Here is a 17,077-nt window from a genome sequence, read left to right as displayed (position 1 = left end):
GGACTTCCCCTGCCGCTGGAGATTTCTGTTTTACGCCTCATAACAGTAGCTTTAACTATACGCCGGAAAAAGCCGAACGCAAACTACGTAAAAAAATGCGCCGGCCGGACGTACGTTCTTGGATCGCCGTAACTAGCTAATTTGCATACTCGACGCAGAATTCGACGGAAACGCCACCTAGCGGTCGACGAAAAAATTGCATCTTAGATCCGACGGCGTACTAAGACATACGCCTGTCGGATCAATAGATACGCCGGCGTAATTCTTTTGTGGATCTGCCCCATTATGTTTATAGCAGAACATATAAAATATATATATATTTTTTTTTTGTTCAAAATTGTCTGCCTTTTTTTGTTTATAGTGTAAAAAATAAAAACTGCAGAGGTGATCAAATACCCCCAAAAGAAAGCTCTATATGTAGGGGAAAAAAGGCACGAATTTTATTTGAGTACCGCGCAATTGTCAGTTAAAGTAACGCAGTGCCGTATCGCAAAAAAAAAAGACCTGGTCATGAAGGGGGGTAAACCTTCCGGAGGTCAAGTGGTTATTGTAATCCCACATGCATCTGACAAATGTGTAACAAATGTGACAAAATGCGCGGTAAAAAAAACGCCAGAAAATGTCCTGGAGCTTCTGTTGGCGCGTTTGTTTTTCTTAGGGCAGCCCATTCAAATGAATAGGCTGTCACATGAAGAAAGTGCATAAAAAGACATGACAAGTGAGGTGCGGAGGTGTGCATGGGGCTGATAAAAAGGTGAAAAACAATGTTTTATAATAATTGTTAATTTGGTCACCTCAAAAAACAATGATCACCTCATTACGTGACAGTAGTACTGATAAATGAACACTAGATGGCGAGCGAGAGAAGCCATTGTAGATGGCGATGCTGAGGGCGACATCTAGTGGCCATTATAATACCCGTGAGAACTTTCTGAATTGAGCGGGAAAGTCTCGCGAGAAGTGGAGCGGGAAGTAGCCTGCAGCGCCGCCTTGTGTAGGCCCGGATTGAAGCCGGCTGCTGGCTTGTGTAGCGGTGCCGGTTCTCTCCCCAGCACACGTGTTGTTTGTAGCCGGCAGGATGAGTAGCCGGGTGTGTAAGAACTGCGGCTGTACGGACATTGATGTGGACGCGGCCCGGGGAGATGCGGTGTGTACGGGATGCGGGTCGGTGCTGGAGGACAATATCATCGTATCCGAGGTGCAGTTCGTGGAGAGCGCCGGAGGAGGATCGTCCGCTGTGGGACAGTTCGTGTCTTCCGAGTGTGAGTGACCGGAGAGGGGGATACATTATATACATGGGGGGTACTTCATTATACACAGGGGGGGGTGCAGGGACTGGTGACAGGAGAGGGTGCCCGGGGTGCAGGGACTGGTGACAGGGGAGGGTGCCCGGGGTGCAGGGACTAGTGACAGGGGAGGTTGCCCGGGGTGCAGGGACTAGTGACAGGGGAGGGTTCCCGGGGTGCAGGGACTGGTGACAGGGGAGGGTGCCCGGGGTGCAGGGACTAGTGACAGGGGAGGTTGCCCGGGGTGCAGGGACTGGTGACAGGGGAGGGTTCCCGGGGTGCAGGGACTGGTGACAGGGGAGGTTGCCCGGGGTGCAGGGACTGGTGACAGGGGAGGGTTCCCGGGGTGCAGGGACTGGTGACAGGGGAGGTTGCCCGGGGTGCAGGGACTGGTGACAGGGGAGGGTGCCCGGGGTGCAGGGACTGGTGACAGGGAAGGTTGCCCGGGGTGCAGGGACTGGTGACAGGGGAGGGTTCCCGGGGTGCAGGGACTGGTGACAGGGGAGGGTGCCCGGGGTGCAGGGACTGGTGACAGGGGAGGGTGCCCGGGGTGCAGGGACTAGTGACAGGGGAGGGTGCCCGGGGTGCAGGGACTGGTGACAGGGGAGGGTTCCCGGGGTGCAGGGACTGGTGACAGGGGAGGTTGCCCGGGGTGCAGGGACTGGTGACAGGGGAGGGTGCCCGGGGTGCAGGAACTGGTGACAGGGGAGGGTGCCCGGGGTGCAGGGACTGGTGACAGGGGAGGGTGCCCGGGGTGCAGGGACTGGTGACAGGGGAGGTTGCCTGGGTTGCAGGGACTGGTGACAGGGGAGGTTGCCCGGGGTGCAGGGACTGGTGACAGGGGAGGTTGCCCGGGTTGTAGGGACTGGTGACAGGGGAGGGTGCAGGGACTGGTGACAGGGGAGGTTGCCTGGGTTGCAGGGACTGGTGACAGGGGAGGGTGCCCGGGGTGCAGGGACTAGTGACAGGGAAGGTTGCCCGGGGTGCAGGGACTGGTGACAGGGGAGGTTGCCCGGGGTGCAGGGACTGGTGACAGGGGAGGGTGCCCGGGGTGCAGGAACTGGTGACAGGGGAGGGTGCCCGGGGTGCAGGGACTGGTGACAGGGGAGGGTGCCCGGGGTGCAGGGACTGGTGACAGGGGAGGTTGCCTGGGTTGCAGGGACTGGTGACAGGGGAGGTTGCCCGGGGTGCAGGGACTGGTGACAGGGGAGGTTGCCCGGGTTGTAGGGACTGGTGACAGGGGAGGGTGCAGGGACTGGTGACAGGGGAGGGTGCAGGGACTGGTGACAGGGGAGGTTGCCCGGGGTGCAGGGACTGGTGACAGGGGAGGGTGCAGGGACTGGTGACAGGGGAGGGTGCAGGGACTGGTGACAGGAGAGGGTGCCCAGGGTGCAGGGTCTGGTGACAGGAGAGGGTGCCCAGGGTGCAGGGACTGGTGACAGGGGAGGGAGCCGGGGTGCAGGGACTGGTGACAGGGGAGGGTGCCCGGGGTGCAGGGACTGGTGACAGGGGAGGCTGCCGGGGGTGCAGGGACTGGTGACAGGGGAGGTGCCCAGGGGTGCAGGGACTGGTGACAGGGGAGGGTGCCCGGGGTGCAGGGACTGGTGACAGGGGAGGGTGCCCGGGTGCAGGGACTGTGACAGGGGAGGTGTCCCGGAGTGCAGGGGACTGTGACAGGGGAGGGTTCCCGGGGTGCAGGGACTGGTGACAGGGGAGGGTGCCCGGGGTGCAGGGACTGGTGACAGGGGGAGGTTGCTGGAGACTGGTGACAGGGATGTGCCCGGGTTGCAGGACTGGTGACAGGGGAGGGTGCCCAGGGTGCAGGGACTGGTGACAGGAGGAGGTTGCCCTGGGGTGCAGGGGACTGGTGACAGGGGAGGTTGCCCGGGGTGCAGGACTGGTGACAGGGGAGGGTGCCCAGGGTGCAGGGACTGGTGACAGGGGAGGGTGCCCGGGGTGCAGGGACTGGTGACAGGGGAGGGTGCCCGGGGTGCAGGGACTGGTGACAGGGGAGGGTGCCAGGGGTGCAGGGACTGGTGACAGGGGAGGGTTCCCGGGGTGCAGGGACTGGTGACAGGGGAGGGTTCCCGGGGTGGAGGGAGTGGTGACAGGGGAGGGTGCAGGGACTGGTGACAGGGGAGGGTGCCCGGGGTGCAGGGACTGGTGACAGGGGAGGGTTCCCGGGGTGCAGGGACTGGTGACAGGGGAGGGTTCCCGGGGTGCAGGGACTGGTGACAGGGGAGGGTTCCCGGGGGGGAAGGGACTGGTGACAGGGGAGGGTGCAGGGACTGGTGACAGGGGAGGGTGCAGGGACTGGTGACAGGGAAGGGTGCCCGGGTGCAGGAACTGTTGATAGGGGAGGTTGCCTGGGGTGCAGGGACTGGTGACAGGGGAGGGTGCCCGAGTGCAGGAACTGTTGATAGGGGAGGGTGCAGGGACTGGTGACAGGGAAGGGTGCCCGGGTGCAGGAACTGTTGATAGGGGAGGTTGCCTGGGGTGCAGGGACTGGTGACAGGGGAGGGTGCCCGAGTGCAGGAACTGTTGATAGGGGAGGGTGCAGGGACTAGTGTCAGGAGAGGATGCCCAGGGTGCAGGGACTGGTGATGGAAGGGTATAGGGTCTGGTGACAAGGGAGGGTGCCCGGGGTGCAGGAACTGTTGACAGTGGAGAGTGCAGGGACTGGTGACAGGGGAGGGTGCCCGGGGGGGTAGGGACTGGTGACAGGGGAGGGTGCCTGAGGTGCAGGGTGCAGGGACTGGTGACAGGGGAGGGTGCCTGGGTTGCAGGGACTGGTGACGGGAGGGTGCCCGGGGTGCAGGTACTGGTAACGGCGGAAGGTGCATGGACTGGTGACAGGGGGGGGGGGCCCGGGGTTCAGGAACTGGTGACGGGAGGGTGGCCAGGGTGGCAGGGACTGGTGACAGGGCAGGGTCTGTTGACAGGGGAGGGTGCAGGGACTGATCAGGGGAAAAAAGGGAGGGCGCCCTGGGTGCAGGGACTGGTGATTGGGCAGGGTGATGGGAGGGTGCAGGGACTAATCACAGGGGAGGGTGCCCGGGGTGCAGGGACTGGTGACGGAAGTGATGTAATGTGTTGTAATGTATTTGTATTGTATGTACGATCTGGTATCATACAAGGAAAATTTTAGTGCTTGTCAGATGGAATATCATCAGATGAATTGTCATGATCGGCTCTCGAAAGCTCTGTACTAACGCTCTGATTATGGTACGATCGCGTGGAAAGCGGTATTTTTCGTCCGATTTTCGGATTGTGTGTACAGGCCATAAGGATAAGGAGTTTCTATCCATATTGGACACATTGCGCTACGTTTACTAAAGGCAAATTCCCTTTGCGGTGCAGGTGCACTTGGAGTTGCAGTCGCTGTAGATCTGAGGGGGACATGAAAGGAAAATAAAAAGAGCATTTTTGCTTGAACATGATTGGATGATAAAATCAGCAGAGCTTCCCCTCATTTCAGATCTTCCCCTCAGATCTACAGCGACTGCACTTCACTTCAGTGCACTTGCAGTGCAAAGTGGATTTGCCTTTAGTAGATCTAAAAATAGATTGCGTTGTTTACAATACATAAAGTGCCCTAGTGACAATACTTATTATCGATAAAGTGACTCCGTACAACCATGCAACGTGTAAAATCTCATCACGTCATCTATTAAAAAATTAACACTTACCTGTCCAGCACGTCCGCAAAGTCAACAGATTGTTTACATTGAGGATCTAAAAATAGATTGCATTGTTTACATTGAGGTTCTAAAAATAGATTGGGATTCTAAAAATAGATTGTGGATCTAAAAATAAAGGTTTTAAAAATAGATTGCATTGTTTACATTAAGAGCCGGTTCACACTGGGGCGACTTGCGATCCGACTTCATGTCGCCTCAAGTCGTCCCAAGTCGCGCTGTAGAGAAAAACAATGGAAGTGAATGGGAGCGGTGTTAATACACACGACTCAAGGCGAAACCCGACTTCAGAAAAGGTTCCTGTACTACTTCAATCCGACTTGTAGGCGATTTGTACCCATTGATTTCAAAGGAAATCGCCTCAGAAGTCGGATCACTGTCTTAGCGACATTCCAGGAAGATAAGATACATTTCTCAGGCAAACCTCTCCCTCCCCCTCCCTCCCCCTCCCCTAGAGCTGATTGTTGTTTTATTGGCCACTGGAAAGTCTCCTGTCCTGGAGACGACTTCAAGTTGTGTTGTAAATCGCCCCAGATCGCCCTGTGGTTCATGTTCAAGTCGTGTCGCAGTCGCCTCTGAAAGTCGCGCTGGAAGTCGTGTCACCCTAGTGTGAACCGACTCTGAGGATCTAAAAATAGTCTGCATTGTTTACTTGTGGATCTAAAAATAGATTGCATTGTTTACATTGAGGGTCTAAAAATAGATTGCAGGGTCTAAAAATAGATTGCTTTGCTTACATTGAGGGTCTAAAATAGATTGCATTGTTTACATTGGGATTCTAAAAATAGATTGGGATTCTAAAAATAGATTGGGATTCTAAAAATAGATTGGGATTCTAAAAATAGATTGCATTGTTTATATCGAGGATCTAAATATAGAATTTATTGTTTTTTGTAAAACAAATTGAAAACCATTTATTATTTTCCTTCCACTTCACAATTATGTGCCACTTTGTGTTGGTCTATTACATAAAATCCCAATGAAGTATATTCATGTTTTTGGTTGTAACATGACAAAATATGGAACATTTTAAGGGCTATGAATACTTTTTCAAGTCACTGTAAAACCCTGTTTTTAATGAAAGTGTGTGTGTGTGTGTGTAAAAAAAATATATATTCATTAGAATTCATTAACCACTTTAACTCCAGAAGATTTACCCCCCCCCTCCAATATGACCAGGCCATTTTTTTTGATACAGCACTGTGCTTTTTTAACTGACTATTGCGCTGTTGTGCGATGCTGTACTGAAAATGTACGTCCTTCTTCTTTTTTTCCCAACAAATAGAGCTTTATTTTGGCGTTTGCTCACCTCTGCGGTCTTTGTTCGCACGATAAACAAAAAAACTGACAATTTTGAATATATATATATATATATATATATATATATATATATATATATATATATATATATATATATATATATATATATTATATTTTATTTTTTTTAAAAAACATATGCAATGGGTGATCAAAGACCCCAGATGTTTTTGAACTACATTTCCCATGATGCTCATGCACTCTGCAGTGTAGTTGAGCATCATGGGAAATGTAGAAAGAAAAAAGGAGGGTTAGGACTTTGAGTGGGTCATGGATGGCAAATGATTTATTCTCATAAAACCATGCACAACATGAAGCAACATAAATAAATCCATACATGAAATGGAGACCCATAACAATAGCAGGTTACAAACCATAAATCAGGGGTTGACAAATTTGCTTGGAATCTAGGAGCCAGCTAAAAAAGTTAGGAGCCAGAAAACGCACCCCGTCCCGACGAGCTTGCGCGCAGAAGCGAACACATACGTGAGCAGCGCCCGCATATGTAAACGGTGTTCAAACCACACATGTGAGGTAACGCCGCGATTGGTAGAGCGGGAGCAATAATTCTAGCCCTAGACCTCCTCTGTAACTCAAAACATGCAACCTGTAGATTTTTTTTAAACAACGCCTATGGAGATTTTAAAGGGTAAAAGTTTGTCGCCATTCCACGAGCGGACGTAATTTTGAAGCGTGACATGTTGGGTATCAATTTACTCGGCGTTACATTATCTTTCATAATATTAAAAAAAATGGGGATAACTTTACTGTTGTCTTATTTTTTTAATTAAAAAAAGTGTAATTTTTTCCCAAAAAAGTGCGCTTGTAAGACCGCTGCGCAAATATGGCGTGACAGAAAGTATTGCAATGATCGCCATTTTATTCTCTAGGGTGTTAGGATAAAAAATATATATAATATTTGGGGGTTCTAATTAGAGGGAAGAAGATGGCAGTGAAAATAGTGAAAATTAACATTAGAATTGCTGTTTAACTTGTAATGCTTAACTTGTAATGCCAACGGCTCACCACCAGATGGCGCCAGCTCACAAAAAAAAAATTCTCCCTGGCGACCGGGATTTGTCGAGCCCTGCCATAAATACATATAAGTAAATGTAACAGCATGGCAGATTGCATTGTAAATGTGGGAGACTATCCTCCTTTGTAGCAGCATGCTTGAAAAATGAAATGGTATAATATATGCTGAATGAAATTGAAGGGCATACAAGCGTCTAACAGACCTATTGCAACTGACGCATTTCTGTGGTTACCTTCCACTGCATCAATCATTTACATTGACATTTGTTTTCTTCTGTAATCTATGAATGTAGACCCCCCCCCCCCCCCCCCAGAAGGAATTATAGTTGGACCCCTTTCACACTGGGGTGTTTTTTCTGGCGCTTTTGGGCTAAAAATAGCGGCTGTAAAGCGCCTAAAAAAAAACGGCTCCCCTGCAGCCCGAGGGGTTTAACACTGCGGCGATGCGCTGGCAGGATGTTAAAAAGCAAGCAGCATCTTTGGAGCGGTGAAGGAGCAGTGTGTACATTTAAATGAATGGGCAGCGCGGCTGAACTGCAAGCAAAGCGACACTGCAGCGGCGATTTTCGGGTGATTTTAACCCTTATTCGCCTGCTAGTGGGGGCTAAAAGCACCACGCTAGCGGACAAAATACCTCCGCAAAAACAACGGTAAAGCATCACTAAAAATAGCAGCGCTTTAGCGCCAACGCCGCCCCCGCTCCAGTTTGTAAGGGGTCTAAGGGAAACAACGTTACCCATCCCTAATAATGCTCACATGTATCAACTGTATATGGGACATGGGGGAAAACTGTCAGGGCTGTGATCGGCCCTTCCTTCTCTGAGCTGGCCGCTCAGCTGTCGGCTAATTGCCAGTACCTATCTCTCCACATTGACTCACATGTTGATGATATTGTGCTTGTCAGTCCTGCTTATTTAAAGCAGAGGTTCACACATAAAGTGAACCTCCATTTTTTGGACGACCCCCCCCCTCCCCTCCGGTGTCACATTTTGGCACCTTTCAGGGGGGAGTGGGGTGCAGATACCTGTACTGGTATTTGCACCACTTCCGGGTTCTAACTCCCACGGGGAGTCCAGCCTCGTGACTTCACATCCTCGCTGTCTTCTGGGGAACACTGTTCCCAGGAGAGAGCGGGGACCAGTGACCGCGCACCGCGATCCTTGCGCATGCGCATTAGGGAATCGGGCAGTGAAGCCGCAAGGCTTCACTGCCTGATTCCCTCACCGAGGATGGCGGCGGAGGCAGCCGAGGACAGAGCGATTGCTTAGCCACGTCTACTGACATCGCGGGTGCGCTGGACATTTTTTAAAGCGGTGGTTCACCCTCAATAACAACATTCTAGCATTAAATTAAGCATAGTAGCGCGAGCTACAGTATGCCTTTATTTATTTTTTTTGCCCCGTACCCACTGTTTAATCCTATAGTGAAGATTCAGACTCCCCGCGGGGAATGGGCGTTCCTATCCAGAGGGAAGATGATTGACGGCCGGCTATGGCGCGTCACGCTCCCCGAAGATAGCCGGAGTAGGTCTTGGCGCTATACGGCGCCTGCGCACAGACATCAGAGCTGACTGCGGAGGCGCCGTGAAGGGCAAACACCTATTTCGGCTATTTCCGTGAAGCGTGACGCACCATAGCCGGCCGTCAATCACGAGCCCTCTGCATAGGAACGCCCATTCCCCTGAAACTTTACTACGCGATTAAACAGTGAGTATGGCGCTAAAAAAAAATATAAAGGCATACTGTAGCTCACGCTACTATGCTGAATGACATGCTAGAAAAAAAAAAAAACATTTTTAGGAAGAACCCACACTTTAAAAGTCGGCAGCTGCAGTTTTTGTAGCTGCTGGCTTAAAAAAAAAAAAAAAAAAACGGGTGGACCTCCGCTTTAAGCCATCAAGCCCAGATCTTCTCTGCCTTCGCCTGGTCAACATCAGAGACTCTCTCCTGCGTGCCTGTTAAAGACTTGCTTGATTGACATCCCTTCTGCTTCCAGATCCTGCTTGCTGTTCCACTACGCTGATCCATGGTTCCCTGGCTTGTCTAACTATCTGTTCTGGTTACCGAACTTTTGGCTTTGTTTTGACTTCGTTTTCTTTTCTATTTTTACTTTTACAAGTGTGATTTACCTGTACTTCTGTCTGATTCATGGTTTCTGACAGTAGGCAAAGGCCATGAATACAGAACATGCAGTTAATCCACTTGTTGGTAATATTTTTTCCAGATTGGATGACCAGGATTACCGCATGGATCAGTTTGTCATAGCATTACAGACACTCCTATCACACGGCTCACCTGGAATCTCCCACTGTGGCTGCTCCAGGAGAACCTGTGTTGCTGGCCATCCATGCTGCTGCTCCAGTCTCTGTCCTGGCACCCGCCTCGAGACTTACCTCTGTAAGAGGTATGTCTGGATTCGCTCCGCTTTCTCAGCAATTTGGGGGCAATCCAGTTCAACGCAGAGGGTTTCTTAACCAGGTTTAGATATACTTTGAGATGCTGCCCCAGGCGTTTTCCATGGACAGAAGCAAAGTAGATTTTGTGATATCTTTGCTTTCTGAAAGAGCCTTTGCCTGGGCAAACCCTCTATGGGAGATGCAAAAATTCATTCTCCTGGTTTACCCAGAGATTGGGGCTTCCTTTTCAGCCCTGGTTCACACTGGGTACGATTTGGAACGATTTGAGATGCGATTTGACATGTCAAATCGCATCTCAAATCGGCGGCAATTGTCGACAATGGCACTGTCCTAATCAGTGCGACGCCGCATCTGCGATTTCAAAAAGTAGTTCCTGTACTACTTTTTGCGATTTCGGGCCGCGATTTACATTAAATTGCGGGCAAAATCGCAGCCGTAAAATCGTGCATTTTACCGCGATTTTGAATTTGCAGCAGTGTGAACCTAGGCTAAAGGAGTATTTGACATTCCCGCACGCACCCCTTCTGCTGCCAAAGGCCTCATGTCCATCAAACAGGGTACGAGAACTGTTGCCGATTACGCCATTGACCTTTGTACTCTGGCAGCAGAGGTTGTGTGGGACAATGAGGCCCTCCTGGCTGCTTTTTATCATGGTCTCTTGAATAACATCAAAGATGCGATAGCTGGAGAGGTTGTTCTTGTTTGCCATTCTTAGACTCAGAGAGAGACCTTCCTTTTAAGGAGTGCTTGCAGAAGCCTCCTGTACCTTTTGGCTCCAAGCTTTGCAGTCCCACCCTTGCCTCCCTCACCTCCCATGCCTCCTGGTACCGAGTCGGTCAGTGAAGGTGAACCCTTGCACTTGGGCTATACGTCTCTTTGCGGATAAGAGAGCCCTTATGAGGAGGGAGAGATTGTGCCTTTATTGTGGCCAGGCAGGTCACTTTTTGAAGTCTTTTCCTACCCGTCCAGAGAATGCCCGAACCTTGAGGTCCTGTCACGGACAGACCTTGGGTGCTGTTGTTTCGTCCCCAGTTATCCAAAAGGATAATCCCCTGGCACCGGTTACTCTTTCTTGAGCTGAGTGGTCCGTCGAGATACGGGCTCTAATCTAGAGGTCGACCGATATATTGGTCGATATTTCGCCTTTTTGAAGATATCGGCATCGGCCGATTATTATGAAAAATAGGCCGATTATCTGCCCGCCCGCTCGCTCAAACACCCGCTCGCTGCTGACTTTTTTTTTTTCTATTTTTAGTTTAGGAAGTCGGCAGCCGGTAACAGCCAATCGGTGGCCGCCGCTGCCGACATCCTCCACTGTAAAAAAAAACGTCCCCTGACGTGCTGCGCGCCATTGCCTCTGCCTACAAACCCCAGAATGCAGAGCGGGCCGGTAACAGCCAATCGGCGGCCGCCGCTGCCAACATCCTCCACTGTAAAAAAACGTCCCCTGACGTTCTGCGCGCCATTGCCTCTGCCTACAAACCCCAGAATGCAGCGCGGACCGGTAACTGCCGGCCCGCGCTGCATTCTGGGGTTTGTAAGTAAAGGCAGGGCACGCAGCACTTCAGGGATGTTTTTTTCAGAGTGGAAGATGTCGGCAGCGGCGGCCGCCGATTGGCTTTTACTGGCCCGCTCTGCATTTTGGAGATTGTAGGCAGAGGCGGGGCAGCACGTCAGGGCCAGGGACAAATGGAACTTTATTGTGCTGGGCTAGGAGATGGAACGGAGCCTGGAGTGCTCCGCTGGTGGGCATTGATTAAGTGGCAGTGATTAACATTGGACTGCACTGGTGGGCACTGATGTGATGTGCACTGGTGGGCACTGATGTGATGTGCACTGGTGGGCACTGATGTGATGTGCACTGGTGGGCACTGATGTGATGTGCACTGGTGGGCACTGATGTGATATGCACTGGTGGGCACTAATGTGATATGTACTAATGAGGTGGCACTGGTGGGCACTGATGTGGAACTTATGGATACTGATAGGCTGCACCCCACTTCTCCACCCTAAACAATTATCTCCTCCCCACCCTAGGTTTTTTGAGATGAAGGAAAAAAAAAATCGGCCTAAAATATCGGCCGCCAAAATCGGCAACACATATCGGCCATCGGCCACCCCGATTTCCAAATATCGGCATCGGCCAGAGAAAAACACATATCGGACGACCTCTATTCTAATCGTCTCTGGAGCTGCAGGCCTGTTCAATGATGCTGCCTTTTTTTTTTTTAAAGTCAGCAGCTTCAAACACTGCAGCTGCTGAGTTTTAATAAGGACACTTGCCTGTCTGCCCCCCAACGCCGATCCATCCATCGGATCGGTTGCAGGCTCCGCCATTCTAATTAGGGGAAATCGGCAGTGGAGCCTTGCGGTTCACTGCTCGTTTCCTACTGAGCATGCGCAACTCAAGTGGTGCTTTGTGAATGTCCGGCTGTCTTCTCGGACACACACAGGTCCTAGAAGACAGCGGGGGGGGGTGGGGCGCTCGCTGAAGAAAATGATATGATGTCCTGTGCCACGGACCGGATGCATCAGAAGTACAGGCTCCGCTTTTAAAGTGTGTTTTTTCCAGAAAAATGTGTTTGAAAAACCTCTGCGCAAGTATCGTGTAACAGAAATTCTAGCAAAAAACAGTTTTTTCATGTAAACAAAATGTGTCAGAAAAGACCCGGTCTTCAAGTAGGTAAAGGGTCCACATGTCGGCCAGTTAGCTAACATTTGGAAAATAAGAAATCGGCCAAATCATTACCCCGACTTCTCTGCAGTATGAATTTCACAGTGTGCATTAGAAGCTGTAGGAATTATATGTCTGCCTAGTTATATCCGCTCCTCCGGACTGACATCACCCATCAAGGAATTTAGGGCCAGATTCACAAAAGGGTTACGACGGCGTATCTCCTGATACGCCGTCGTATCCCTGTTTCTATCTATGCGGCTGATTCATAGAATCAGATACGCATAGATATTCCTAAGATCCGGCACGTGTAATAGTTTTACACTGTCTGATCTTAGGATGCAGTACCGCGGCCGCACGCTGGGGGCAATTCTCGTCGTAAACCAGCGTCGGGTATGCAAATTAGCACTTACGGAGATCCACGAAGTCGCCGTAAGTGTTAGTTTGCCGTCACAAAGATAGGGTACCTTTTACAAAGTGTAAAGTTAGTACACCATGTCAAAGTATACCCGTCTTTCCCGCGTCGCTGTCAATTTTTTTAAAAATTTTTATTTTTCCCGCCGCAACTCTTTTTTACCCGTCGCGATTCACAAAACCTCGGCGCAACGTAACTTCGCGCAAAGCACGTCGGGAAAATAGCGTCGGGAGCATGCGCAGTACGTCCGGCGCGGGAGCGCGCCTAATTTAAATGGGACTCGCCCCATTTGAATTGGCCCGCCTTGCGCCGGACTGATTTAGGATACACCGCCGCAAATTTCCAGGTAAGTGCTTTGTGGATCGGGCACTAACTTGGGCAATTTGCGGCGGTGTAACTTAAATCAGAAAAGTTACGTTGCGCCCGCTGGTTGTGAATCTGGCCCATAGATATTTTGAATAACTCAATATCTGGGCCATTGCTTGATCAGGGATGAGGACTCTTGATAGGAGTCCTGGGTAGGGGAATGATATGTAGTTTTCAGGAAGTTATGTACAGCACCCTGCCAGCTCCTCCCACCAGATATGATCTGCCTGTATTATTCCGAGAACCACAGGGACCCAGTGATACCACAGGGTCTAAAATAATCTATGTACTTAAAAACTGAAATGTTTTATTAAAAAAATGTCATTATCGTGTGTGTGCGTGTGTGTGTGTGTGCAGAGAAGAGTGAAGAACTAGAAATTATGTAAGAAAATATGAGCAGATTAATCTCCTTCATTTCACAAATCTACCACAGGATGGCAGACTTTCTTTTCTTTAGGCTTTGTTCACATTGGCAATCTGCACTGAATGCACAGCTGCTGGTGTGCGCTGGGAGAAGTGATCCCGAAGCATCAAATTGTTTGCATTTAATTCACCCTTTTTTGTTAGAATTTCATTAAAATCACAAGTGACTTTATTAAATTAATTTGGCCACAGCGAGGCTCAATGAGGTGGATTGCGTTGCAACACGCTACAGTAAAATAATATGACTAAAACAAATTCTGCATGCCGTACTCTATTCAACACACGCCAGCATCATGGTGTGAAATGGACCTGATAGGGAACAAGTCATTTTGCCTTGTCTTGCATCGGGATTTCTCTGGGCAAGGTGCCCAACGCACCTGGTATGATCGGGTCCTTACTGGATTTATGTTTCTGCTACATGTATAGAGACACCACAACTGTGTACTGGTTTCAGCTATTTCAGTGCTATCTGTGTGAGCCGCATACTCAGGATCGTGTTCCTCATGCACAGGACTCTCTCTGGGGTTTGTCAGCATGCAAAGCTGCTCCAAATTCTGTCCCCGCCAGTCTTGGTAAAGCCCCTTGCTACCAGGCACTATTTAAAAATGGTAGGCAAGTGGTCAAAGGGCTTTGTCTGATTTATAGATGAGGAAAAGCAGATTTCCCAGTTGTCATGGGCAAGCAAGAAAGAAGGAGTTTGGTTGCTATGGGCAGTGGTCATTAACCTTGTCCTGCAGGGCCCACTAACAGGCCAGGTTTGCAAGATAACTGAAATACATCACAGCTGATATCATTTGCTCCTCAGTGATTGCAGTATTCTAGACTGCACCTCCCCAAGGTAATACATAAAACCTGGCCTGTTAGTGGGCCCTGCAGGACAGGGTTGATGACCACTGGCTATGGGTAACAACTGAATCTTTGTATAGCCAATGCTTTTCTTTTTAGTTTTGAATATGGAATGGTTAAACACTACTTCTTCTTTTTTTTTTTTTTTTTTTTTTAACGTTCTCTTTCCTGTTGGGGAGAGATTTTTCTACACTTCCTGTCCTGGAGACAACACAGGAAATGAGAGGAAAGCTCTCCAAAGTGAGGGGAATTCTACTTTTTCGAACACATGTCCCGGCTGGAAGTTCTCTCCTCCCATTCTGGTGAGAACTACAGGGTGGGCCATTTATATGGATACACCAAAAACAAAAGTTGGATTCAAAATGGCCGACTTCAAAATGGCTGCCATGGTCACCACCCATCTTGAAAAGTTTCCCCCCTTACAAATACTAATGTGCCACAAACAGGAAGTTAATATCACCAACCTTTCATATTTTATTAAAGGAGTTCTCTGAGCTAAAACTTTTAACCCCCGCTGTGCCCGGGCTGTAAAACTATACAAAATAAACCTTCACTTACCTGCCTACGATCCCCCGTTGTTCCGATATCGCCGTCCCGTTCTCCGGTCCCGGTCTCTTCCACTTCCTGTGGGTCGGTGACTCAGTGTGCTCAGCCTATCAGCGGCCACGACGGGACATTGCTGCGGCCGCTGATAGGCTGAGCGCATATAAATGGCCCACCCTGTATAACATTTTGGATTCGCCAATGGCTTTGGGGAGAGCGGTCATCGGGGCAAAGAGAGAGGGGCATCTTTCCTTGTCCTTTCGATTTAGGCCTCGTACACACAACCGAACATGTCCGCTGAAAATGGTCCACGGACCAGTTTCAGCGGACATGTTCGGTCGTGTGTACGGCCGACCGGACAATTTTCCGGCGGATCGGACAGGTTTCCAGCAGACAAATGTTTCTTAGCATGCTAAGAAACATGTCCGCTGGAAGCCTGTCCGTCGGACATGTTCGGTCGTCTGTACGACTTACCGGACATGTCCGCTCGGCCGAAAGCCCTCGCATGCGTCGAAGTGATTTGACGCATGCTAGGAAGCATTGACCTTCAGGGTCGCGCATGTCGCCGCGTCATGGGCGCGGCCACGTCACCGCGTATCCTGTCCGCGGGGATCTTGGTTTGATGGTGTGTACAATCATCAGACCAAAATCTGCTAGCGGACATGTCCGATGAAAACGGTCCGCGGACCGTTTTCATCGGACAGATCCGCTCGTGTGTACAAGGCCTTACTCTTTGACATGAAATAAAACATTTGGTTGCCACGAGCGGCTATTCCAGCTTTTGTAATTCACTCCGCTGACATTTATTTGTTTTTATTTCATCAGCAGTTTGGTAATCTGCAAATTATTCTTATGGCAGCGTTTTCCTTAGAATAATCGCTATAAGCCGTCATTACCTCTCCTCATTACAGCAGTTACTTCCATAAACAGAATAAATGTTCAGTCATTTCTTCCACCTTTTATTGCAGCGTGTAGTGCTTTTATTTACAACTAATTTCCCGCGGCCAGCGCCTGCAGAACCGTTCTTACATTTTCTAATTAGATTAGCGCTCAGCGACTTGACATAAGCGGAAAATCAACAAATGTCAGAAAATGGATCATTCTCCCCGTGTTTGTATATGTGTCTGGCTTTCAGGCGCTGAAGTCTCGTGTCCCTTGATAGCGGCATTATTGTGCAGAGCAAATATCAGCTGCTGTATGCTTCCCGTCAGCGGAGTTTGAAAAGCTCTTTATATCTGAATCTCCTCCAGACCTATTACAGCAGGACGGGAAATCAATCGCATGCCCTGGCTGCCAGCCATTGTGCCATTACAATACAGCTGATATTGAACCATTAGATTTAAGTAGTAGAGCAGTGCTGTACTCCCTGTATATCTGTTAAGGGACTGACTGAACGTACTAGTGAATGAGCCCCTTTGTCCATACAATTATTATCAACTAGCCTTTAAAACGATTCTAGGCAACAAATGGTCCGTTGGAGAGTATACTGCACTCAGTAGAACTTGCCTTGTCATACAGTTGTGTGTCCAGTATAAGTCTCTATTGCAGTAAGCTTCCAGAAGGGGGAGCCCTGAATCCCTAAAAGAGTATTACGACTTTGTCCAGGGTTTGACAAATTTGCTTGGAATCTAGGAGCCAGCTAAAAAAGTTATGAGCCAGAAAACGCACCCCGTCCCGACCAGCTTGCGCGCAGAAGCGAACACATACGTGAGCAGCGACCGCATATGTAAACGGTGTTCAAACCACAAATGTGAGGTATCGCTGCGATCGGTAGAGCGAGAGCAATAATTCTAGCTCCTCTGTAACTCAAAACATGCAACCTGTAGATTTTTTTTAAACGTTGCCTATGAAGATTTTAAAGGGTAAAAGTTTGTCGGCATTCCACGAGCGGACGCAATTTTGAAGCGTGACATGTTGGGTATGAATTTACTCGGCGTAACATTATCTTTCATAGTATTAAAAAGATGGGGATAACTTTACTGTTGTCTTATTTTTTTTTAACAAAAAAGTGCACTTGTAAGACCGCTGCGCAAATACGGCGTGACAGAAAGTATTGCA

General features: G+C 49.7%; 1 protein-coding gene across 1 annotated transcript in view; it reads left to right on the top strand.

The window, feature by feature from the left end:
* Window positions 1-968: 968 nt before the first annotated feature.
* BRF1 (BRF1 RNA polymerase III transcription initiation factor subunit) overlaps window positions 969-17,077 on the top strand; it is a 437,396-nt gene continuing 421,287 nt past the window's right edge. The window contains exon 1 of the mRNA XM_040332965.1: window positions 969-1,262. Within this exon, the coding sequence (XP_040188899.1) occupies window positions 1,079-1,262 (184 nt within the window). The 5' untranslated portion in view covers window positions 969-1,078. The remainder of the gene's footprint in view (window positions 1,263-17,077) is intronic.

Source organism: Rana temporaria, chromosome 13 (genome assembly GCF_905171775.1).
Source record: "Rana temporaria chromosome 13, aRanTem1.1, whole genome shotgun sequence".
Lineage (NCBI taxonomy): Eukaryota > Metazoa > Chordata > Amphibia > Anura > Ranidae > Rana > Rana temporaria.
Note: the sequence above shows the minus strand (reverse complement) of the source record. Positions and strands in the feature narration are given on the sequence as shown.